The 26,437-nt window shown below is 34.2% G+C and overlaps 1 protein-coding gene across 7 annotated transcripts in view; it reads left to right on the plus strand.

Annotated features, from left to right (window-relative positions):
• The window catches only part of LOC118282190 (glutamate receptor-interacting protein 2), a 284,034-nt gene that overhangs the window by 250,597 nt on the left and 7,000 nt on the right, over nt 1-26,437 (plus strand). For 4 of the 7 annotated variants that reach the window (XM_050701450.1, XM_050701453.1, XM_050701451.1 and 1 more), the window contains 12 exons: nt 2,880-3,089; nt 13,159-13,403; nt 13,622-13,917; nt 19,067-19,242; nt 21,137-21,238; nt 23,107-23,263; nt 23,629-23,855; nt 24,403-24,474; nt 24,634-24,779; nt 25,505-25,865; nt 25,950-26,105; nt 26,286-26,414. In XM_050701450.1, the coding sequence (XP_050557407.1) occupies nt 2,880-3,089; nt 13,159-13,403; nt 13,622-13,917; nt 19,067-19,242; nt 21,137-21,238; nt 23,107-23,263; nt 23,629-23,855; nt 24,403-24,474; nt 24,634-24,779; nt 25,505-25,865; nt 25,950-26,105; nt 26,286-26,414 (2,277 nt within the window). The remainder of the gene's footprint in view (nt 1-2,879; nt 3,090-13,158; nt 13,404-13,621; nt 13,918-19,066; nt 19,243-21,136; nt 21,239-23,106; nt 23,264-23,628; nt 23,856-24,402; nt 24,475-24,633; nt 24,780-25,504; nt 25,866-25,949; nt 26,106-26,285; nt 26,415-26,437) is intronic. The other 3 variants (XM_050701454.1, XM_050701455.1, XM_050701456.1) reach the window with 1 other exon arrangement.

The raw sequence follows: 26,437 nt of genomic DNA on the forward strand, positions 1-26,437 counted from the left end.
GTTCAAGTTCAAGGTTTTTATCTAACTAATATTATAAATGCGAAAGTTTATTACTCCTTCACGTCAAAACGGCTGAATGGAACGAGATGAAATTTGTGACAGAAGTAGATTATGATCTGGAATAACACATAAGCTACTTTTTGTCCCACGAGAATGCAGACGAAGCCACTTACAGAAGGTTACCATATTATTTAATACCGTCTTTAACATAATCTCTACCTTTCAAAGAACACACGTTTTCGACCTATATTTAAGAATAATACTAAGTATTACGTTCAAAGTTATTTTCCACATAAACGGCTATAAGTATTAATAAAAGAACCCTTTGAAAAATGTTCTAGAAAATATTCGGTTTGACCTTGAAAATCTAGGTCCGATTATGAAAGGGGCGAATTATTTACAGGTGCGTTGGTAGCTGTGAGCTAATATTTACTAAAAACAGACACTTCTAGAAAAATTGTAACCTATTTTTTGCTTTGGCGTAGTAGGATTTAGGCGTATGAAAAAATTTTTGCAAAATTATTCCTTTCATTGTAGGTTGTGGTTTACTATCACCTTCAATCTTAATTTCTGGAGATCACAAGGTTAAACAAACTCCCTCGTTGATCCTGTGGTCACAAGTGCGACTGCCACGGACAAGGGATCTCGGGTTCGATTCCCGGGTCGGGCAAAGTATTACTGGGCTTTTTTCGGTTTTACGAAAATTTCTCAGTAATAGCTCGGAGTCTTGAATTGTGGCCAGTACACAGCAATAGGCTCATCTACTGTTACATAGAAATTATAATAGAAATGATGAAAAATGGATGTACATTGTTGAACGGCATTACGCACCGTAATGTACACCTCTGCCTACCCCTTCGAGGATAAACGATGTGACGAACATTTTATATTATTCTCATAAACTATACTCTGTACTTCAAAATTGGAATCTTCGTCACCAAACCTGTGCTTGATATTTATGACAAAACGATCAATAACCCAGTCAGTAGGTAAGTATCCGAACAAACAAAATAAATGATGTAAGTTTTCAATATATTTTCAAGTGTCGAGTCAAAATACCAAATGTATTGTTGGATAACAAATATAAAGAGTTAGAGTTTTATATTGATGGGAATATATAAATCCCTTGACATGGGTGCGACGCTGAGACCAACCAAATCGTTTGTTTTTCTATCGAAATGTAATATTTTAAGAATATTTATTTATGGCTGTTGTTCAAATCACCGATTTAGGACAATGTTGAGTGGAATTCATTTATTATGGAGGAATGCCATGTGGGATAAACATCGACATGAAATTCCTCGACAATCGAATCTGTATTTGTTTTTATGAAAAGTATTTAAGTCTATATTGTACAAAGGCGTACATAAAGCCACAGTCATTCTCAGTAGTTCACCTTTGAATTATATTATTTCTCAAAATTAGTCCTGTGATAAACATAACAAAAAAAAGAAAAGCTATGTTTAAATTCTGTGAACTCTCTCAATTATAACAAAGTACAATTTCAACTATGTTCTGTAGAAAAATCTAACATTAGTGCTTAGTAACCTGCGGACTACCTAGCGGGCTTATCGGGGCTTCGGCTCAAAAAGCAGGAGAAGGAACGGGGTGGTTTTTAGTCAGTAAGAGTCTGACACTCCCTCTCGCCTCGCCCAAGGCGGGAGAAGTCATTGGATGATTATCTTCTCTCAAAAAAAAGAGTGCTAAGTAACAATAATAGGTATAATTTAGTACTTCCCAAGCTTTGGCTTTGCTCAATTTATATTAATTATCTCTTATGGCAGGCTCTCTGGTGATTGACACTAGGCTACGTCATCACGCCCGTCCGTGTTGGTAGCGCCTCTCAGTCTGATTCAGCATTTGTCCGTTACTATGCTGCCAAAATTGTATTGTTATAATTCCTAATTATATTGCTTAAATAAATAAACTATATAGTATTTTTCGTATTTCAATTAGACGTCGTTGTTGTTTTGAGTGTTTTTACAAACAAAGAAACATTATTAAAAGTACTAAATGGACTTTTTTGTAAATAAAACATGGATGTTTTAAAAATAAACAAACAGTGGAAGTATAATCTTTCAGAATCCGTCACTGGTTATTTTTATTCGGGTGACCTTGTTATTTTTTAATTAAACAAGTAATAAAATTGTATAGGTTTGAAAAATCGTTCAAAGAAAATTTTTGCCTCATACTACTAAAAGAAAAGCAATCGTTCGACAATCGCTTTTTTACTGCCAACATGCAAACTAAAACCGCACAATATAATATAGACCAAAACATTCAGGGAGAGCGTAACAAAAAAAGACAATACCTTCCAAAATTGGATGCTCTAAAAAGTTTGGATACTAAAATGGCCGCTCCACTTCGCAAAAACTAGGAATTTTACATCGCACTACACTACACCATAGTGAATGACCGCTCGTGAGTGCCATTTCATATTTACGAGCCATTTTGAACCTTTTATGAAGGCTCAAACAGCAAGATGTTTATGACTCAGTTAGCACGGCCAGCCCATACAGTAGCACTTCAAAGTTCGCATCATTGTAACCGTATTGTTATGTACCTCGTTCAGAACTTGTAGGGTGGGGTGTACTCCATACATATATTTAGGATGACAAGGTTTTTCTTCAGCCTAATAACTTTTTTCGAGTAATGCGTTCTCTTTTCGGCTTAACCATGTCAATTGGGTATGAGCTGAATTTTAAGTGAAGTAGTTCAGTGAACCTACTCTTGAGATATTGTCACATAAATATAAGAACTCATTCATATTCTGTGCTAAGAATGGTGGAGGGAATATTTTCTTATGTATTATGCCTTTACATTATTTTAATGAAAGTATGTTCGATCGAAATTAATTGTATAATGTTCCTTGTTCACAGGACGTTCGGAACCTGGGATCGTACCTTCAATAGTGGGTTTCACAAAAGACTCAGTGGCCCATGAATCAGATCGTCTGGCTCCAGGAGACAGGATCTGCAGCGTCAACGGCATATCAACTGCGAGATTGACCAATGATGAGGTGCTGCGACTCCTCGACAATGTGGAAGAAAGAGCGTCTTTGGAAGTTGAATACTACATGCCTAATTATGGTAAGTATTTTTATATCAATAATAATGTTTATAAAGAAGAAAAATAATATAATCACTATATTTCATGTGAGTGCATGAACTTCTTCTAGACTACACTACTCATGAATAAAAAATGTGACTTGAAACCAGTAGAGTTTCCCTCGAATATTTCATATGAGTAAGCTGTATTATTTCCATTGCAGTATCCGGATACTGCAATTAATATAATAACTTTCGTGATACCGGTACCGCGAAAGTTATTACACAATAAAAAATGTGTAATCGCAACAGACATAATTAAAGTCTATTTGTGGAAGAAAATTTGAGCGACTTAGTCCAGTACCCATAGTACGAGTTTGCTTTACGTTGAACGAAAACGAAACGAGAGCGCGTTCTACGCCCTAATTGGCTGTTGCAAATGAAGCAACCAATCAGAGCACCGAACGCAGTCTAATTTCGATTTCGTTAAACGCAAAACAAACTCGTATTAAGGTAACAGATGGCACATGTCACAAGTCTTGTCTTACTGTTCGTAATAAGCTCCATACTTGTTCATACGTCAACCGTCCGCCATTTTCCTTTCATCTATAACCTAATCAATAACATGTCGACCTAGCCTTCAGATAATATAATATTGTTAACATGTTATGACATAGAATGTCTTCGAACAAAAAATAAATAGGAAACTTGATTGAATTCTACAATATAATATATTATACTCGTCCCTACTATGAATTCCAAGTAATTTTTTTGATCATTGAGCTATGAAACATAAGCATTACGTAAATATGAAATTGTAATATATAGAAAGAAATTGATATACTTACTCAATTACTCATGTATAGTTGACATGTAACAAGAGTTCTCGGGATCGATTCTGAAGTTGGTTACATTATTTTTGTTCAATTGGATTGTCATTTGATTAAAATTGTAAGTTCTACTGCCTCGTTGGTTGAAAGGTCGCAAGTGCGAAAGGATCTCGGGTTCGATTCCCGGGTCGACAAAGTATTACTGGGATTCCTTTTTATTTTTCAAAAATTTCTGAGTAGTAGCATGAAGTCTAGAATTGTGCCCCTACTGCATAGATGATAACAAGATGGTGGAAGTTAGTGTACATTATATAGAGGCATCACGTGCCGTAATGTGCACCTCTGCCTACCTTTTTGTGAATATGCTCTTAACGTATGTATTGAGTATTTACGGAAAATCTTTTAAACTTAAAAGAAAAATAAAGAAAAATTATAAGAATGATCATAATTTTATTATTGTTCACTTCATTTAGTTTTGTACTCAACTACCTTTCTCTTTTTATTTCATTATAGCTTTTGCCCGCGACTTCGTTTACGTAAAATAGTGACTTCACGGCAAAGCTTAATTTCAAAAACAAACCACGTTTTACGCCTAGAATATTAAAGAGAATATTGTTTGTATAAAAATTCTAAAAATTTTAAGGAACAAAGAAAAATTCGGTGTTTTTATGAAGAAAATTTAATCCCTTAGTCCTTAAACCTGGTATAATATATTTTTAGATTATTTTTACACTGGAACAAAGTAACCACCTTATCCGTTTACCTGTAGATAATATTTAATATAAAGAAAATCTTTTTATCTCCCTCACTTTGTTTAACTTAAGAAGTGAATATATTTTTTTGCGGACCCCGAGGCAATGTCGGAAATAAGAAACTGAGATTGATTCTAAAAGCACGCAAAACTTATCTGTATTTCAATATAAATAAAGTTCCCTATGAAACATTCCAAATAAAATAATATAAAACTATCTTTCCTATGTTTTGTTTTCTTTTACAAAGGCAATATCTATGTATAAACGAGTGAAATAAAGTAAGCTATTTACAGTCGACTTTCGTTAATTCCAACCTTCGATAATTCGAACCTAAATCTCGTTAATTAGTTATCACAAATCCCTAGAATATCTCATTTCGAACTAACCCAACTAACTTGAAAAATTATTATTGCAACAAAATTACAACGATAACCGAATTTAGTCAATATTCGATAACAGAATATGTGATTAACCACTATTGTTCAATCATTCAATACTTATTTACGGAATTGAGCAAGGCGATGATCCCGGAATAAACTTATTAATTTAAAAGGTAATTTAAAAAACTAAAAAATCCTATGTTCCTTTATAATATTTAAACTGAAATATCCCTGTACGTAAAATTGAAGCAATCGGGATCCATTCTAAATATGAAAACTTAGCGAGAGCACATATTGGTATAAGCTTTTTAGAATAGTGTTCGACGGATTCTTTATTTTATGGTTATACTTTTTATATTTATGATAATCTAGTGTCACTTCACAGTAAATACGAATCAAACGACCCCTATCAATGCAGAAATCCATCAAGTCGTTCAGGCTAGAGATTGAGAAATATTCGAATTTGGCGACAAAAATCCGCCATTTTGATTTTTAAATATTTTGATAGATCCAATGTCACTCTCACAGATAAATACGAATCCAACGACACCTCTCAAGCCAAAAGTTAATCAAGCCGTTTTGGCTTCAGGACATCGCCAAACAATTATACATACATACATACATATATACATACATACTTTCGAAAAACATAACCCTCCTTCTGGCGCAGTCGGGTAAAAATCACCCCGTTCATACTCACTGCGTTTCGAGCTGAAGCCCCGGTAAGCAGCAGCATTAGGCCATACCAATACTTCAATTTTTTGTGAAAAACTGTATGAATCTAGATGAATATAATTAATAAGCTAGTAATTGAATAAATCACATATATTAGTGCAAACTGCATTTCTTTCTGCAGTAAACACATTTACACATTTAGGTCAAACAAGATTCCAGAATGAGCACAATACTCGCGAGGGCCATTAGTTAGCGAATAGAGGGAAATAGTACTTTACGTTTACATAATTACCGGTTAATTTTTACCCTTTCATATTCTATTTATGTCTTAGTAAGCCATTAAAATTAGCATTTATGCTAGAATAAAGACTAATAATTTTTAATTAGTTTCCGCACTTAACAGATAGTGTGATAATAGGATAAATACAATAACAATAAACTATGTTGTAAAAACAAGAAGTGAGCCTACTCCTCATCATCATAACAGCCAAAAGGTGTCTACTGCTGAACGTAAACCTACCCCAATGATTTTTAGACAAGCCGGTTGAAAGCGACCTGCATCCAAAGGTTCAAAATTATATACTATTTTTTTGGTGAGCTAATGTCATTTTTAATGTCTTCTCCCGCCTTGATAGAGGAGCGAGGGCAATGTCAGATTCTTACTGACTAAAAACTACCCCGTTCCTACTCCTGCTTTTCAAGCCGGAGGCCCGGTAGCCCGCTAGGTAGTCCGTAGCTTCACGACCTTAACTAGGTCGTCTGTCCATCTTGAGGAAGTATACACCTCCTTACAAAATATTTGGTAGGAGTCAGGAGCATAGGCTAGTATGCCCTGTGCCATATTCGCCTACCTCTAAAATATATGTTTATTAGATCTCTAAGAATTTAAGGCGTAGTATTCAAGATCTTTGAATTAATCTATATCTATACATATAATAAAATCGTAGAAAAGTGCTGTCTGTACATTGAAAATAAAAATAAAAAAAATAGCAGGGGTTATTGTTATGTCGATGTCGAACCCAAAAATGTAATTAATTTTTTTTTGTCTGTTTGTCTGTTTGTCTGTTTGTCTGTTCGTCTGTGCGTGCTAATCTCAGAAACGGCTGATCCGAGTTGGATGCGGTTGGACGAATATATTGTGGGATGCTTAAATTTACATTTAGTGTTTGTTTCATGTCAATCGGTTCATAAATAAAAAAGTTATGTCAAATTAAAGAATCACGTCGAACATTCTATGCTTATACCATTAATCTCCGCAACTATTTGACGGATTTGGTTGAAATTTGGTACAGATATAGTTTAGAACCTTAGAAAGGACATAGATATATTTTTATTTCAAAAATCAAAAAATAAAAATAAGAAATAAATTATTTATAAATAATTCTATGTCGATCGTTACACGACTTCGGTTCATGTTATTGTTTTAATTCATCGAAAAAAAGTAAATAAATAGTAAAAAGGTATGAAAAAAATAATATCAATATAATAAAACATTTAGTACAAAGAAAATGCTCTAACGGAGTATAGATAATTCTATGTCGATCGTTACACGACTTCGGTTCATGTTATTGTTTTAATTCATCGAAAAAAAGTAAATAAATAGTAAAAAGGTATGAAAAAAATAATATCAATATAATTAAACTTTTAGTACAAAGAAAATGCCCGAACGGAGTATAAATAAAAAATAAATGGTTTCGTTACATTCATTTGGTTGGGTATCGGCCGAGCGCTTCGGTACTATCGTAGAAAAAGTGTATTATCAGTCGTATGATTATTTGTCTGTAGTGGTCCTGCTGTTTCGTATATTCTAAATTGGTTTCGTTGTATTTGTCAATTAATAAGTTTATTTGTTTTTTGGTTAAACTATTTAACGTAGGTTTAGTTTGATATCGATTATTAGTAGTTACTGTAGTTAGTTTTTTTAATAAAATTGTAAGTCTAATTTTTTTTTAATTAGATTAGATTTAAGTCGTTTCTTTTAAATTATTTAGTTTAAGCTTGGTTATTATAGCATAGAGGATAGGTTGTAATATAGTTTCTTTTTTAATTGTTATAAATTCGTAATTCGTAGCTTTCTTTAGTTTTAAGTTAGTTTAAGTCCGTTTTTAAACTATTTTTTCAATGCCCTAAGTGAGTATACATCTATTAAATTCAAACGCAGAGCTCATTATGTTGATTTTTGAAGAGTTCCCTGGAATATCTTCCACATCTCATTTTTGAAGAGATCCCGCGAGATCGGGAACTATGTGGTTAAAACCAAAAATTTGCCGGAAGTCACTATTCCACGCGAACGAAGTCGCGGGCAAAAGCTAGTAACTAATAAAGATAACATGATAACTTACAAAGATACTAACCATCCTAAAATCGTAATAAATGTTGTTACATTTTCTACAATTCAAAGTCATCGTTGATTTCCTCGAATTTGCCTTTGGTTTCAGAGCAGAATTATCAATAATAAAATTAACTTAGCCATACTTGTTTCAAGTCCTTGCTAGATAATTTTGATAGACTATTAATGAGTTTAGGGATAGAAGTTTGTCAAAGAATTTCGAGGTATTATAAAACATTCAATATTCAATTAAGATGACTGTCTCTACATTAATGGTGGACCGACTTCTCTTTTATGATAATACATTATTCAGGATAGTCAAATTTCGTCTTTGCAAATTGAATTTGTTTCTACCGATATTGTTCGTTGTAAATTAGTGTTTTTGTAATTGATCGAGAAGTTATTCGTAAAGAGAGTGTTGTTTTAAATTAAATGGGGAATTATTGGTTTGAAGTTTATTAATTTACTTATATAAATATGAACGAAAACTTGACTGTATTTCGCCTTTATATACGGCGACATTAAGTTCTGTTTTCAAGAATTCTTGTGGCATTGAGGCATTTTCTGTCTCTTTATCATACTGGTTACTATACTTCTTTTATTTAGACACCACTGAGAAACGGTGAAGGAAAATTACAGCATTTTAATAGCCAATTTTATAGCCTTTTAATACCCTGTATTAAATAGTTTCTGAATAAGTGGTTTATCTCTCAAACCATATATTTTACGTACACAATGCCCCTTATCTTTTAATACATGTTCACTTAAGTCTAGTGGAATAAATAATGTATTAAGTCTCAACCTAAAAAGGATACACATATTGAATATTATTTTTGACTGCCCGCGACTCCGTCCGCGCGGATGTCGGTCTTCGCGTGGAAGTTTTTTATTTCTCCATTTTGAGTAACTCTGACAATGACATCTTATAAATATCTATTGGACCCAAATACGGCGAGGCCCATAATAATTAAGAAGATCCCTCTATTGAGCTACTGCTGTTGAGCAGAATAAAACTGAAAATAAAGATTTTTTTCTACGTATTTTTCCAGGATAAAAAGTAACCTATTTTATGTCCAGGATAATAAGATATAATTATACCAAGTTTCATCGAAATCAAACCGTTAGTTTTCACGTGATGCCTGAACATATATAGACAGACAGACAAAAAAATAATAATCACATATTTGGGTTTGGTATCGATCCAGTAACACCCTGCTATTTATTTTTTCTATATTTTCAATGAATAGAATTGACCCTTCTACAGATTTATTATAGCCCGCGACTTCGTTCGCGTGGAATAGTGACTTCCGGCAAATTTTTGGTTTTTACCACATAGTTCCCGATTTTGCGGGATCTCTTCAAAAATAAGATATGGAAGATATTCTAGGGAACTCCTCAAAAATCAACATAATGAGCTCTGCGTTTGAATTTAATAGATGTATACTCACTTTGGGCATTGAAAAAATAGTTTAAAAACGGACTTAAACTAAAGAAATATTATAATCTTTCCGAACTTATGATGAAAACTAACTTAAAACTAAAGAATTAAAGAAAGCTACGAATTACGAATTTATAACAATTAAAAAAGAAATTATATTACAACCTATCCTCAATGCTATAATAACCAAGCTTAAACTAAATAATTTAAAAGAAACGACTTAAATCTAATTAATTTATAAATTATAGACTTACAATTTTATTAAAAAAACTAACTACAGTAACTACTAATAATCGATATCAAATTAAACCTACGTTAAATAATTTAACCAGAAAACCAGGAAAACCCAACAAATAAACTTATTAATTGACAAATACAATGAAACCAATTTATTTAGAATAGCTTTTGCCCGCGACTTCGTTCGCGTGGAATAGTGACTTCCGGCAAGTTTTTGGTTTTAACCACATAGTTCCCGATCTCGCGGAATCTCTTCAAAAATGAGATGTAGAAGATATTCCAGGGAACTCTTCAAAAATCAACATAATGAGCTCTGCGTTTGAATTTAATAGATGTATACTCACTTAGGGCATTGAAAAAATAGTTTAAAAACGGACTTAAACTAAAGAAATATTATAATCTTTCCGAAAGGATGAAAACTAACTTAAAACTAAAGAAAGCTACAAATTACGAATTTATAACAATTAAAAAAGAAATTATATTACAACCTATCCTCTATGCTATAATAACCAAGCTTAAACTAAATAATTTAAATCTAATCTATCTAATTAATTAATAAATTAGACTTACAATTTTATTAAAAAAACTAACTACAGTAACTACTAATAATCGATATCAAACTAAACCTACGTTAAATAATTTAACCAGAAAACCAGGCAAACCCAACAAATAAACTTATTAATTGACAAATACAACGAAACCAATTTATTTAGAATATACGAAACAGCAGGACCACTATTCGATGAATTAAAACAATAACATGAACCGAAGTCGTGTAACGATCGACATAGAATTATCTATACTCCGTTAGAGCATTTTCTTTGTACTAAATGTTTTATTATATTGATATTATTTTTTTCATACCTTTTTACTATTTATTTACTTTTTTCGATAAATTAAAACAATAACATGAACCGAAGTCGTGTAACGATCGACATAGAATTATTTATAAATAATTTATTTCTTATTTTTATTTTTGAAATAAAAATATATCTATGTCCTTTCTAAGGTTCTAAACTATATCTGTACCAAATTTCAACCAAATCCGTCAAATAGTTGCGGAGATTAATGGTATAAGCATAGAATGTTCGACGTGATTCTTTAATTTGACATAACTTTTTTATTTATGAACCGATTGACATGAAACAAACACTAAATGTAAATTTAAGCATCCCACAATATATTCGTGAAAACCGCATCCAACTCGGATCAGCCGTTTCTGAGAGTAGCGCGCACAGACGAACAGACAAACAGACAAACAGACAAACAGACAAACAGACAAAAAAAAAGTTAATTACATTTTTGGGTTCGACATCGACATAACAATAACCCCTGCTATTTTTTTTATTTTTATTTTCAATGTACAGACAGCACTTTTCTACGATTTTATTATATGTATAGATCTGGACACATTATGTATAGCCTATCGAGAATTCAGTCTAAATATTTTGCCTAGAATAGTATTAGTATTGCTTTAATACAAAAGGCTTTGTACAGATGTCCTTTCGCCGTTATGAGTAGGATTTCATTTGTTTTTTTTGTTTCAATCTGTTTAAGATAAAATTTCTATAACGTCACTATCTTGTTCAATTGATCACGAATGCGTAAGGTTGAATAGTTTCATAGTTAAAAAAGGTTTCATAGTTTTCTATCCTAATACTCACTGTATATAACGTTATCGTGAAGTCTTATAAATATTGCAATGCAATGCACTAAACATTACTAAAACAAAGTCCGATATGACCTTCAAGAAACGAGCTCCTTTTTAAATGACCGGCGACGCACCATGACTCCTCTGGTGTTGCGGGTGTCCATAGATGGCACTGATCGGTCACCATAAGCTGAGACGTCTGCTAGTTTGCGCCCTATTCCTTAAAAAAAACTAACTGCATAAAATGGGCGTACTTCAGGCACACTTTTGCGACGTCTTCAGAGATTGACAGACATTTCTAAAAGACATGCAAAACTAAAATATAACAATTTAAACCTAACATACGCACATCATGTACGCGACAAGGCGACAATTAATTTTGTTACTGACACACCTCTTTCTGTTCTCCCAGTCATTAGTCTTACTAAACTAAGTTCAAAGTCTGGATAATTTCAGGATTAATCTATTTAGTTCTTGCGCAGTCCAATATATTTGAAATATAGCTCAAAGTTTGCTTAAAAAATGTCTGAGTCGAGACTTATAGGTTTAGTTTTAAAAGCTCCAATGTTTTGTAATTTAGCGGTTTGGGGGCAATTTAGTTTGTTTGAGCAATTCCATCTTACTTTTGGAATAAGTTTTAATAGGAAACTTAAAATAGATTGTAGGGTACCATTTTAAGAAGGGAAAATCATCAATTGACTTCTCCCGCCTTGGGTAAGACGAAAGGGAGTCAGACTCTTACTGACTGAAATCCTCCCCGTTCCTACTCCTGCTCTTTGAGCCGGAGCCGGAGTAATGTCCTATCAGTCATAGTCCAACTATTACTATTGGAAAATAAACCCAATTCTTTGACTTTATCTGTCATATTCTACTTCTATCTTCATAACCCTGTGATGGCTATCTTTATAGTATAATTAAAACTCATTCTAACGTCCAACGAGGTCTATATTTAGCGCCACCTGTCACATTGAGCAAGAACTTCCGATGCGACGTTGGATGAGCACCGAAATAGACCACGGAGATCATCCTTTCCTTTAATCCTGTTCGTTGACTTTCTTAGTTGTTGCTATATACAACTTATTCAGACCGTTCACATGCTGACGCGCACTCTACGGCCTGAAATGTATGTACATGCTAACGCACACTAAAATGTATATAGTTTTAAACGCGCGTTATCGAAACACGAGCTTAGTGATTGCCATCTGGACATAGGCTTATACGTACTTTTAGTTTCAAGGATAAAACCTCCTTCTGAATTATCTGAAGACGATTTTCCACGAACATGTTTAGGTACTATGTTTTACTACATTTTCTATGTTTATTTTGACTTGAGTTTCTTGATGAAGATTTTTGGGGTTATTTTTCCATGCTGTCCCTTTTTGCCTCTACAATTAATTGTAAAGAATGTTCTTGCAATAAATTTCGAATACGAATTTGCATTCTCACAGCCATTTTGCTTTAAAACTTCCATTCCAGTAAACGCTATTTGTATTCCCAAAACAGAAGTGTATGTAAGCGAAGCGGTAACCAGCCACTGAACGAATAATTTCGCGGTTGCGCTTACCTCCTTTTATTTTCCACTATTTTAGCGAACCGCTCATGGTCGCGGTCGGATAAGTTTCCGTTTTACTAAACTTTCCCTTGTTTTAAAATGAATTAACAGCTGTTGTTAGTTACATCTTTTTATTTAAGGAAATTGGTTGAGACGATGTAAAATTGGTCATTATAAAGATCACGCGTACGTCAACCATATTTCACTGATTCTATCATCCTTTACGTAAGCACATTATAATATTAATTTTATTTCTATTTGTTTCAGCATCCCAAAACTCCCTATACATCACAACAAAGCTAGCAGAGGTTCCTGTAGAGAAGATTAATGGATCCCTTGGTATCACCATCCGTGGTGGTCTACCGGAGAACTCCGCTCCAAGTGCAGACCTGGTGCTGAACAGCAGGTCCTTAGATGCTCAACCGTTGGTGGTGACCCATGTGAGGCCTGGAGGTGCGGCATACAATACTTCTAGGATAAAACCTGGAGACAGGCTGTTGAAGGTTGATCATGTAAGTCTGTTTATGCATAGATTTGAAAAAGAGTGTTAATAGTAAATTCTTCTTTGATTTAGAAGAGATCCAAATGATGACTACTTATTTTAATTAAAAGTTGGCATTATTTTCATGAATCAAAAGACGAAAAATTGTATTAAACAAAAAGTGTTTGAGTTTTGAGTTTTACGTATTAAATAATAAGTCACATAATCCAATATTTCCTTTCTCCCCAGGTATCTTTAACAAACAAAACGCTGTCAGAAGTCCACAACATCTTGCAGAACTGTCCACAAGTGACCAGCCTCACGATAGAATATGACGTGTCCATCATGGAATCAGTAAAGTTGGCGACTGGACCACTCCTCATAGAGATTGAGAGGCCGTGTAATGAGGACCTGGGGCTGTTCCTGACTAATCAGAGATGTTCTTCTGATGATGTGTACAGTTCTGGTTCGGACACGTACCAGCGCGTTGGAACCTGCAATGCGATCTATATAGACAGCATATTGCCTGCTAGTATTAGTGACAGGTGAGTGGTGAAACTTAATTTATTATTTGCGAACCTAAAAGAAAGAAAGAAACAACATTAATTTCACATGCTAAAAAACAAGTGAGATGTTCAAATTAATTAGATTATAACCATGAAGCAAGTACAAAGAGGAAATGCCATAATGTAACTGTGAACTGTGAAAATGGGCCCTGCCCAATGTTATAATAAGTAAATAGGCCACACATCGTCACTACTTTTGTACCCGGCATACATATAGTTATATTTTGAGTTCATGCCTTGAAATTAAGTCTGCAAAACCAGACTCCAGACTTAATGGTTTTTTTAAAAGACTTAGTAATTTACTGATACTAAAAGTTCATGTTATCAAAAAAATACAAACAAGATAAAAGAAAGAAATTCAGAAACATTTAATGAACTTGTCTGTAGTTTCAAAGAGATATCATTTGACATGAAAACTGTGTCATTATCTCGTTCATTACTTGCCTAGTCCTCGACAGCATGTTTTAATTACTTCAACCATAAATCATGAACAAATTAGAATGTAATGTTGCGGATTGTGGTGTAGACAGAAACAACAACCATACTGTGATAATTGCCATCTTATACTAATTAGTACTTAGCTTTGACTATTTTAAAGACAAAATTACTTTGCGAATATTTCATTAAAAGAAGTCTGATACAAAAATGACATGATTGCACGGTTGACGCGGTAGTAAGGTAAGGCTGTCGTGCAACGTGTCGCTTGTTAATTTTCCGCACAGAACAACCCTTTGTGTGATCCACAAACGAGGCTTTTAGCGTTTGTCTCAGTGGTGTCTAAATAATCTTAAAAAGTACATATAACTCGGAAAAAATCACATTGATACTTACCGTTGATGATCTTAAACCTCTGGGCCACCACAACTAAGAAAGAATACCGTAGTAATATTAAAACTATTGTATAAGCAGTACCGTAATATTAAACAAAGCTCTAAGTCAATAACCCTGTTCTCGACTAGTAGCACGTAATAATTAGTGACAGGACCATAACTGATGAGTTATCGATATTTAAATTGGTTATAAGATACCGGCTTACCCTAGTTCCCGCTCAGTGCACTTTGATGTATGATGTGGAAAATTTACAAAGAAACTATTCGCTACTGAAACATTACACTTTATACAATAATACTTTTTATTATACAGAAGAATTTTAGTTATTATCAAAATATTACACAGGGGTTAAATAGCTATTTGTTAACACTAATGGGTCTTTTAAACATAAACTTACACTTTATTATAACTTTTGTGAGACATGGTAAATCAATTATTATGTTATCGGCTTACTCACGTAACTGTTGAATATGAGCCTCTAGCATGGCTTGAAACTAGTTGAGTTCCTCGTCAAATAGTTATGTGAGTAAGCCGATAACATAATATTTAATTAAACTTACATATACAATTCAAAATATTCTTTAACATAATAATTCTTTGTTGTTTAATCGAAAATACCTATTATGACTAGGTATACACAAAGTATAGGGTATTGACTCCAAAAAATACGTAGAAACAGATCAAATCCCCCTATAAAAACTGTGCAGACAATTTAAAAATAATATCATGAATCTTCGTACGTCATTCCATGGAAACCCTTCGCGCCTAAGGGATCTTTGACCCTTGTCATGTCAACCTTCGATGTCTTATACCGGGTCAACGCCCAATTGTGTTTTTAAAAGGAATAGATTCAATATTGTCTTGTCATGCTGTTCGCCTTTTAGTACGAGTATGAGTAGTTCCAACAATGTACGTGTTTTGATACCTTCAATCCATTAATAGAGATTATATTTCATTCTTTGACAAGCATGACTTGAGAGCATGTCCTTAGTCTTAGGTGTGGTATAGGATTACAGATTCTTATGGCACTTTTTAACCGATTGGTAAAATGAACTGATATACCGTATGGGGTAACCTCTTATGACTTAATTTAAACCACATATTTGTTATCATCTTGACTGCCGATATACGAAATAAAAATGAGCGAAATAGGTCCAGTAGTTAAGCCAAAAAGTGCATTATTCTCTTTGAGCTAATTTGAATACTCTTTACAAATGCGGTATTATAACAGCCGCGTGAAATGTCCGTAATATTCCTAGAAAACCTAAAACATTACAGCTCTTCCGTAGTCAAGGTACATGGAGCTGTTCACACAGAATATAATACTTGATTAATTTAATTATTTATTTTATTTGAAAATTTCTATTTTTATGCATATGCATGCTTCTATGGACTAGTACTACTTGTAGTTTCATTTAAGTAATGTGAATGATCTATCAAACAGATATTGTGTGGATTGTTAGTAAAATATAAAATGTATACAAACTATGTGATAAAAGACAAAGTTTTAATATTGGTTCTTCCATGGCAACTACCAGACGTCACAGTTCCTATTCCAAGGTTTAAGCAAAAATATACCTTATCTTCTACCCACGCGTTTTACGAAGCGATCAGAATTCCGCGATAAAAATATCTAGAAGAACTGATCAAACTACTTTGTTATTTCTTTTCTAACACTTTCAGTCGCTATAAAGGTATGAAAGACGAAATAATTCGATTGTTAAAAGTAAATCTAAAAGTCAAATGAAAATTCCAATTCCCAATCCTCCGGTGTGATTATTTTAATCAATTAGAGAGGGGAGAAAAATTAATTACACTCCATTAATCGTTTAGAAAAAACGTTTGCTTTCTTTAATACCTACGAGTATTTTTCTTTTCTAAGCATCCCCTTGAGAAATGAAGAAGTGTTTTTATGACTGGAGGAATTATTGCCGGCATTTGTTTTAATTGTTTTGTTTGTATGTTGTGATGTTTACTAGTATGTGTGGCTTCTTTTAGGTAAATGGTTAAACTGATTTATGTTTAATAAGAATTTTGGTTTGTTAAAAGTAAAGGAAGCGAATAAGGTATGTCGGAATCGTGTCGCATGGCGATGCATTGCCAAACTTAATGGGACCTAGATAGGCAGGACCTATGTATGTATGTTATGGTTTCAATATATTTTTTTTATGAAACACGCCGCTAATCGAGCTGACGTATTACCTGATGGTAAGCAATCCGCCACCCATGGACACTTGAAACACCAGAGGCGTTACAAGTGCGTTGCCCTAGTTAGGAATTTAAGGGTTGTTGTTCGGGAATCGGGGATGGGGAAGATTGGGAAGGAGGGAATTGGGCCTCCGGTAACCTCACTCACACAACGAAACACCACGCAAGCGTTGTTTCACGTTGGTTTTCTGTGAGGCCGTGGTATCACTCCGGTCGAGCCGGCCCATTCGTGCCGAAGCATGCATGGTTCTCCCACACTTAAAATTAATTAAAATTATTTATAGTTAATTAGATTTCCCTGGGTTCTTTAATGTTATAATCTTAGTTTTTGGTATCGAATTAAACATACATCGCTATGCCTGCAATGTTATTTTCATAGTTTATTTTACTGCTTACTTTCTGTACATTGCAAAACATGCACCGTTTTCTCGAAAATTGTCGTAAGGTAATTACAAAGTTTCTCAACTAGATGGCGCTGAACTCCAAACTCCATACCTCACTAATATTCCGGCACACTTTAAAGTTCAGCTAATGTTTTAAGAAACTCATTTTGCTTGAATTAAAATAGTTTTAAACTTCAATTGTATAAGTTGGCAATTTGTTTACGAATCCGAGCCGCTTATGAAACTTTCTTGATTACTGTTATGATTCTTTGAAGCTGTTAACTTTATGTGGAACGAAATAAGAATATAACCAATTAATTATTGTGTTTTACGACGTGGCGACTGTAGCGTAGCTTTTCTGTTGGAGTTCCTTGTCAAATAGTTACACATTAGATACGTATTTTTAAGGCAACAATTACTTTCGTAGATATATCGATTTGAAATATCGCATGACGTCACTTTTAGGTACTTTTTATTTGCTCCCACTTGCTCCAACTTTGATTTGTTTTATCTTGTATGAAAAAAACCTAACTTACGGACTAATAAGTTTTCAATATTCATACCCCGTCATCATCCCTATTAATGATATGTACACTGTACATAATATGATATTACAATTTAATTTGAGTGTCTGCAATGCGTCTATCAATACGTATCGGTAATTACCGCTTACGTAAACATTCCCTTTGAATTATCAATCAAAGCCTACGGGTTTTAATGTATGGTGTAATTAATAAGAATTATGTTTATTATATTTTAATAGCTATCCCACGAAGTTCGGGAAATCATTACATAAAATATATCCGATGTTCGTATCCTGGTTGCAATCTTCCCACCAAAAAAAAATAGATAACGTCACGCCTTTTATCCCCGAAGGCGTAGGCAGTGGTGCACATTACGGCACGTAATGCCGCTACACAATGTATATCCACTTTTCACTATCCAAATCCCATGTAATAGGGGGTGAGCCTATTGCCATATACTAAGCACAATTTCAGACTCGTGCTACTACTGAGAAAAAAAACCAGTAATACTTTGCCCGACTCTGGAATCGCACCCGAGACCCCTTGTCTGACAGTCGCACTTGCGACCACTCGACCAACGAGCCAGTCGAAACTAATGTACCGTTTTATTTTATCTGGTGTTGGACTTAAAGTGCTAATGGGTTGTTTTCAGGAAAAAAACATCAGCTGACCGTAAATCGTACTTTGAAACTTTCGTAGAGTTTCAAAAGCAAATAAAGCGACCAGTATTAGCCTGACCTCTCTTGATCTGTTTATGGCCATAAAACAAATTTAACAGATAAAAATAATCATACCTATTTATAGTCCAAGCATTTTTAATACCATAAAAGTCATGTTGTATATTTAACCGACTTCAAAATAGGAGGTTCTCAGTTTGACCTGTATGTATGTACCTATGTTTGTGCACGATTATCTCACGTTTGCCTGAACCGATTTTAATTAAATTTTCCGCACAATATCTTTCAGACATAGGACAAATTTTTAGGGAATGACCTGACTTAAAAAATGGATGCGGTAAAAAAAAGTTTAAGGCGGTTCGTATTTTTTCAAAAATCTATTTATTTTTATTTTAAATTCAAGGAATACTTTACCTGACCACCTAATCAAAAATATGTCATTTAAAATAAACCCTAAAAATAATTGTAATAAGTTCCACATTCGTAACCACAATTTTATTTCCAGATGCGGCGCTCTCCACCCAGGAGATCAGATCCTGGCATTCGATGACCACGTGATTGATGGGAACAACTACACAGCTGAGGAAGTGATGTGCTACCTTGAGAACTGTGAGGGAGGCTTCACAAGGCTCCACGTTGCTCCACGACATGTGGTCGGACATTGTGGAAGGTTTACTAGAGGTGAGTCGATATTATGATGTCACATTATGGTTGCCTTCATGGCAAGGCAACCGGCTGCCACGCAACGTGCTCTATTCCCGCAAGTAACTCTTTGTGTGATCCACAAATTTTTGTTTTGGGTGTGAACTTGTATGTTTGTAAACACATCCACGATACAAGAGAAAATCCTTGTGTGGGATAAAAATAAATTAGGTTTATCAGTACTCTATGCTATTTAAAACAAAAGGAGAGTAAGACAGATCTTTGCAATTCTAAAATTGCACAGTGTACACCGGAAAATAATTTTATCTGGTATCTGACTCCAGTTGCTATTCGGCTCGTATCATTGACGCATACGAAAATAACTACAGCATCCAGTACGTCAGCATATTCACCCAAATTATAACAAAAGCACTTCGTTCATGCAGCACTACAATTCGCAGTAATTCTAAAGCGCGTTACTCCAAGAATATTCATGGCAGCAACACGGACAGATGTCGAAAATTATTCACAAAACACTGGAGGCAAAATACGTTAGGAAACTTTAATACCTTTTCCCAGCTCTTAGAATTTCTGCAATAGCACCTTTCGTAAGCTATTCTGAAGGTATAATAATTACTGAGTTAATTCTTCGCAAGCCGGGGGCGAACTTGCCGAATGACCGAACTTGGGAACTAGCGCACTCCAAGTCAGGAGCTTGTTAACCCCGGATATATTCATGATGATGAATGCACTGCGACAATTTTGTCGATGAAACTAGTAACTACCTTAGACTTTATCACTTTTGGAGTCTTAAAAAGTCGTTTACTTTCAAGATGTTTAATTTATCAGAAGAACACATAATGCGGTTGCCCTATCTAATCTTTTGATCATGCAAATTCTTTTGAAATGAAATACACATCACGTGGTTGACCTACCTAATCCTTTAATCATGCAAATTCATTTCAAATAACTTAGAAAACCATATCCAAACAGTTATCGGAACTAACTTCAAAAGGTTCTTCAGAATCTCACCACAAACGTTCCCACAGTCCAAAATCACTTGAAACTAGAAATCGGTCGATTCCAACCATCCCCTTATGTGGAAAACTTTCTCGGACTTTTGCATACGTCTTTATGTATTTGCCTCTTGTCGCTTGAACCACGACTAACAAGCAACGAATAGGTACATGAACATCAAACTTGGCTCGTATAACTCAAAAGCCTTAAGTTCTGATGTCTGTAATATCCTTCCACTAATGTACAGAGCAGGTACATTAATTCAAGTTTAAACTTCAGACTACTCTGCTACCGACAGGAGTTTTTGAGTCGCATGACTTATTACGTATTTTTGGAAGTTGAGACATCGATGTGTTTGGTTAATGTAAGTGCTGTCGCAAATATTTTGTTTTCATGGAAGTTTAACTTTTTATATGAAACAGAATATATTATGCATAAAACTTCGACAGTTGTTAAAAAAACTATATTGACCAATCTAACTAAAAAATCATGATTCACTCGCGTATATTAATGAAGAAATTGTAGTAGAGTTTGTAGTAGGCTGCGTGACTTCACCGCGTCTGCGCGCGCTGCTCATGATGAAGAGTCCCTCTGTGACTCGAAACTAGTAGATCTTTTCTCCATGTATACGTGTGTATACCGTGATTTTTTAGTTAATAGCATATATCACAATAGTTATTATAAAAATATTGATCAAATACTAAATGCTATAAGTCAAGTTATAATTATACTCTTCACAAACCAGATACAATATACTTTTTAATATTTAAACTACCCAACTTTCACTAAAAACTATAAAGCGCTCAACTCAACTCAACAAAAAATGTCCAAAAGAATGTCAAGTCTTTACACTACGTATAAAAATGTTCGCTCACTGAACAAAATGCCATCGTTATAAGTTTACACTTTGTTTCAGAAAATTCAATATCTGGTACATCAACGTTGAACGCCAAGAAGCATCGTCAGAGGAACTACAGACAGAGTTCGATGCCCAAACTAGGTTTACAAGATGATTATGGTAAGATATTGGATGGGATATCGATTGTGTTAGCATTTTGAGGAAAATCTATCAGGAGTACCGAAGTTCCCTATGACCTGTGACAAAATTATGTTACGTAGAAAAGGATTTCGTATTGTATGTTAGGAACAATGTTATAGATTGTAACTTAAAGACCATTTTTATTATAGGTATAGGATGACTTAAAGACAAAAATGTAATAGGGTAGATGACTAATTTTAATTTAAATAGCCGTTTTGTAGATTTAAAAAAAAATATTGGATAGGTATTTTTTTATTTTCTTATGGAAACAAACATTGATTAGAAATATCACGTGACGTTACTTCAAGACACATTTTATACGTAGAAATGACTTATTAGCTCATAAACTTTGATTCGTTTTATCTAAGCATTGTTATCGTATATGACAAAAAAAAATAAATACGTGACTTATACTTTATCATTACCTAACTAACGGATTAAATAGATTTTTAATTTTCATACCCAGTCATTGACTATTGGGCCTTTGTAGCTTCAAACTTTCAAACAGGAATTAGTTCAAACTAATTGAAATGTTTAATGTTTTAGCAAGACTAAACTGAATCATGGTTAACAAGCTTAATAAATTAAAGGCAATAAATCATCCGTCCATACTTCAAGTCGAGTGTATCGGAACTAGGTCGGATCTCTTCGGCGTCCACTCGCTTATTATATTTTTATTACTACGAGAGATTCTTCACGTATCAAACTACCGGTGGTGTATTAAATTGCAAGTTCGTAGGTTTATTTTATATTGAAATTAAGTTATTTTCAATTACTAAGTAATAGAAGTTAGGTAGTAAGATGATAAAGTTAATAAAGAAAGTTAGTAAAGTATAAATTATATTATTTATCGTCTTGGCTGATGTCTTACTATTATTATAAATGTGTAGTTTTTTGTTGAGTTTGTATGTATGTTTGTTGCTCAATCGTTAAATGCTGAAAGGAAAGGGATGCAATTTGTAACAGGAATAGATTATGGTCTGAAACAACATAGGACTCTTTTTATAACCACGAGGGAATATTTCAATCGATTGAAACGGGCGAAACTAGTAGTAGTAGTCTTGTGTCTATAGTCTTGTGTGTGTATGAGTAAGTGTAGCCTTGCGCCACCTAATCAGTTAAATTAAAAACAATATTATCGCCTTTGATATTTGAACCATTAAACCACCCGCAAATCAAACCAGGCCACTAATCACAGAGAACAAATTGACACAACAGTCCCAGAACTAAACACCACTAATTACCAACAGACCCAACCCAAAAATCTGTCCGCAAAGTTAATGAAACCACAATTTCCTTCCACTATAAGCACCGGTGCCCAAACAGAGTAATCGTAAACAAAATCAGGCGAACTTCACCAAACAAAGCGAAAAGGATAGGCTCTGGCGTTGTAATTAATTTGTTCCAGAAAAACAGACTCCGGCCCTGGCACAATCTTCCCCTGATATTTGCTTAGGACCTGCAACTTCCTAGTTTGTCTGTCCCCCGTGTGTTGGTCTAAAACATTATGTTAATTGGACGGAGGTTGTAATAGCCTAGTTACGGGGTGACGTAGTGACGCTTCAATGTGACTCTAACGTCCGTAGGTTAATTGTGAATGATTTGTATTGCTTTGAATGTACCCGTTTTGGATATTTACTTTGGAGACCGGTTGTGTTGGATTCTTTTATAATAATATACTGAAACTTCTAGCCACTAGTTTAAAGGTAAAGATAACGAATTATTTCGTTAAATGAATTAACTAGGTCGTAAAATAATGTGACTACTTCTACAATATTGTTTTCAAAAAATAATGTTTGTAATTCTTGCAAACATATCTAATGGTTTTTGTCTTCTTTCTCCAACAGATAGTCAACAAAATTACATGAGTATGGGAGTATGCAGAACAGAATCTCTGAACATACAACTGGAAGTTCCACCTGGTCAGAGCTCCGGTTTAGCAGTTCATGAGGAGAATGCTATGCTTATCATATCACACGTTGCCTCTCAATCTCCGGCTTACAGGTACTTTAGTTAATATCACATCACTTCAACAGCTTATAAGTAGCACTGCTGACCAAAGCCCTATTCTCAGTCTCACACGGAGAAGGTTTGAGCATTAATCATCAGGCTTGCCCAATGCAAGTTGGCGCATTATTTAAGTCTTTGACTGCCAATAGAAAACTGTTGAAGGCAAATCCGTTAACGTCGGTCACCGGTGACCACCACGGCGTTCAATGTGTTAAGATTATTGTTTTATTTTAAACACAAAAACAAAATCTTTTTTAAAATTAAAACCGAGTATAACAATGAAAGAATCTGCCAATCAAAAATAACATCAACATAAACATAAAAGAAACAAGAATTCCATCTCATTTTCTTCTTCACAGATCTGGTTGTCTCCAACTGCGAGACAGAGTGATGTCTATAAACGGTCACGAGAACTTAACAATGGATGTTGCCAACGAGATCCTGCAGCGAAGGAATGATTCCCATAACCCTAAATATTTGACCTTGAACGTGGAATTCAGTATGCCGAATACTATCGAAGCATCTAGTGGAGTGTTCAATGTGAAGCTGGCTAAAACCACTGCAGGGCTGGGAGTGACTATTACAGGTCTGTTCTTTAATGTCTCTGTAATTATTTCTGCTTCACACCTCATTCATAATATTAAATCATTTCTCTTGCACTAATTAGAGAGCTAATTCTGTCGAGTAGCAACTTCAGATTATTTCTATCTTGTTTTATTATGTTAAACATGAAAGGAATCACATACATAGCAGCACTTTTTATAAAAATAAATCTTGTCTTTTGATAATCACTTTAGCTCTTAATAATGAACTAGTTGAGCCATGAGCCAGTATTATCATAAATCCACAAAGTCCAAGTTAAACATTAGGTTGAATTTTCCAAACTCAAGACGTAAGGATAACTAAAACAAACTGATGTTCAGAAGTAAATTGACTTCACAGTTCTAAAGCATAACTGTCCTTTTTGGAGATCGGGATCTCTAAGTTAAACTTTAGTCTTAGTTCAGTCAGTGAACAAGATAATTAGTACGTCTAACTGGTTTCAAATTCATGCATGAATTCTCCAACCATTTTGTAAGTTTTGTAAAGTTGACGGAATAAGGACTATGAAGTCATCAAAGTCTTTTTGGCAGATACAACGCTAAGCAACATGGCTGGCCAGCCAGGCTGCGTTAGCCAAACAGACGTGCATAAGGCATGTCATGGTACGTTGGACTACATCAGTTAGCTTGATACTCCTAACGTACTAAGCAAACGCATCATAGAGATATTAATCGTCCATACTAACCACCCATGACCATTTTACTTGAAATCTAGGATAGACTTTTAGATATTTTTATTAATAAGATTTTTATTTTGAACAGGATGCAAGCAAAAGTTGCTAAGTAATGAGGAGCCTATGGTGATATCGGATATCAAACCTGGATCTGTTGCCCATCGCAGTGGAGCTCTTGCGCCTGGAGACCAACTTCTTGCAATTAATGGACAACCTCTACATAATCTTTCATTGGTAAAGTATTCACTTCAGTTCTTCTATTGCAATTATAATTTAAAGTTACAATAAGACCTATTGATCAACTTTAAGGCTCCGGTAAATGTCTAAGAGCAACTTAGTAGTAGAAATCAAAATTGAACAATTATTAATTTTTTTTACTTGTTTGAAATTCAGCGCTAATATTTTGTGACTGTAAATTTTTGTCAAGACATTAGATAGTTATTATAAGATCAGAAAAATAATATGAAATACTTAAATGAGCTAATTACTCATTAATAAATAAGTAGCTAATCCAGTAAATATTTATTTGAGCAAGCAAACGTGAAATATTTACATCTCAATGAACTGTATGTGGGCCGTCATTTACAAACGAACATCATTAATTCAAATCAATGCTATTGTTCTATTGTTAGGCATACCCTTCAATACAGACGCACTTGGTTCACTTGATGAGGTTAACTACACAGGCGATCTTTGATCAAATTGCAATGTCAGTGTAATCAATCAGGACACTTGTTATGTATTAATGTATTCATTCCATTACTTGGTGTGACATATTATGTACATTATTTATGTAATTAGTTGGTAAACTACAATGATGAATATGAAAACGTTATTTACTTCTGAGAATTCCCAAATCAAAACAATGCATCTATAATTACAATAGTTATTAATGTTAAGCAAGGCTAAACATTTATTTTTTATAAAAAATAAATATTTAAACTTTTCTTCTTTTATAGGACACGGCCTTCAACATTCTCCAAAACTCACCAGAAGACATAATAACCCTAAAAATACGTAAACGGGACCTCACAGAAGATTGGTCTAATATCCACAAACACAATGCTAAGTTGACTCTTCAAAGCTTTAGCAATATAGAAATAAAGGCAGTTGTACACAGCGGGGAAGATTCTGGTCATCATACAGACAGTCCTAATAATAGCGCTAAAGATAGTGAAAGAAGTCATGGAAGTAATGATAATGGGAATACAGCAGTGTTTACAGTGGAGCTGATCAAACAAGAGAATGGTCCATTAGGTTTGACTATAGCAGGTAGCGAAGATGTTACACAACCTATCCTATTGAGTGGACTTGTTGAAGGTATGGTAGATACTCTTAAATATACAAGCAAAGTTAATTATGATAAACATAGAGACTATGCTGAATATGATGATATTGTTGCAGGTGGTGTAGCTGAAAAATGTGGTAAACTAGCAATAGGAGATGAACTGCTCACAATAAACGGTGAAAGTGTTCTGAACAAACCATTATCCGAAGCCATTAAACTGTTGCAACAAAGTGGTCAGAGAGTGCAGCTACAACTGTGTAGAAAAGTAACTGGTAAGACTTAATCGTGCCTTTTTGTTGAAATAGTACACCAAATCTTGTTACATATTCGCTTGTTTGTAAAAAACAACTATAAATAATATTATTATGTATACCAAATCCCAATGTCTAATTCAATTATAATGTTTTTAAAGAAAGATAATATGCAAAAATGAACCTTAAATCTCTATGTAGGGTCGCTTGAAAGTGCAGAATCCAGTGCGCGGGACTCCAGTCATTCCACGTCGAGCCCCGGATTATCAAATGACAGCGCTGTTGAATCGTGGGATCAAAATACGCCAGTCAGGACCAGCGCTAACTGTGGTAAGATGCTTCACATATAGGAG

The sequence above is a fragment of the Spodoptera frugiperda genome, chromosome 20 (assembly GCF_023101765.2).
Source record: "Spodoptera frugiperda isolate SF20-4 chromosome 20, AGI-APGP_CSIRO_Sfru_2.0, whole genome shotgun sequence".
NCBI lineage: Eukaryota > Metazoa > Arthropoda > Insecta > Lepidoptera > Noctuidae > Spodoptera > Spodoptera frugiperda.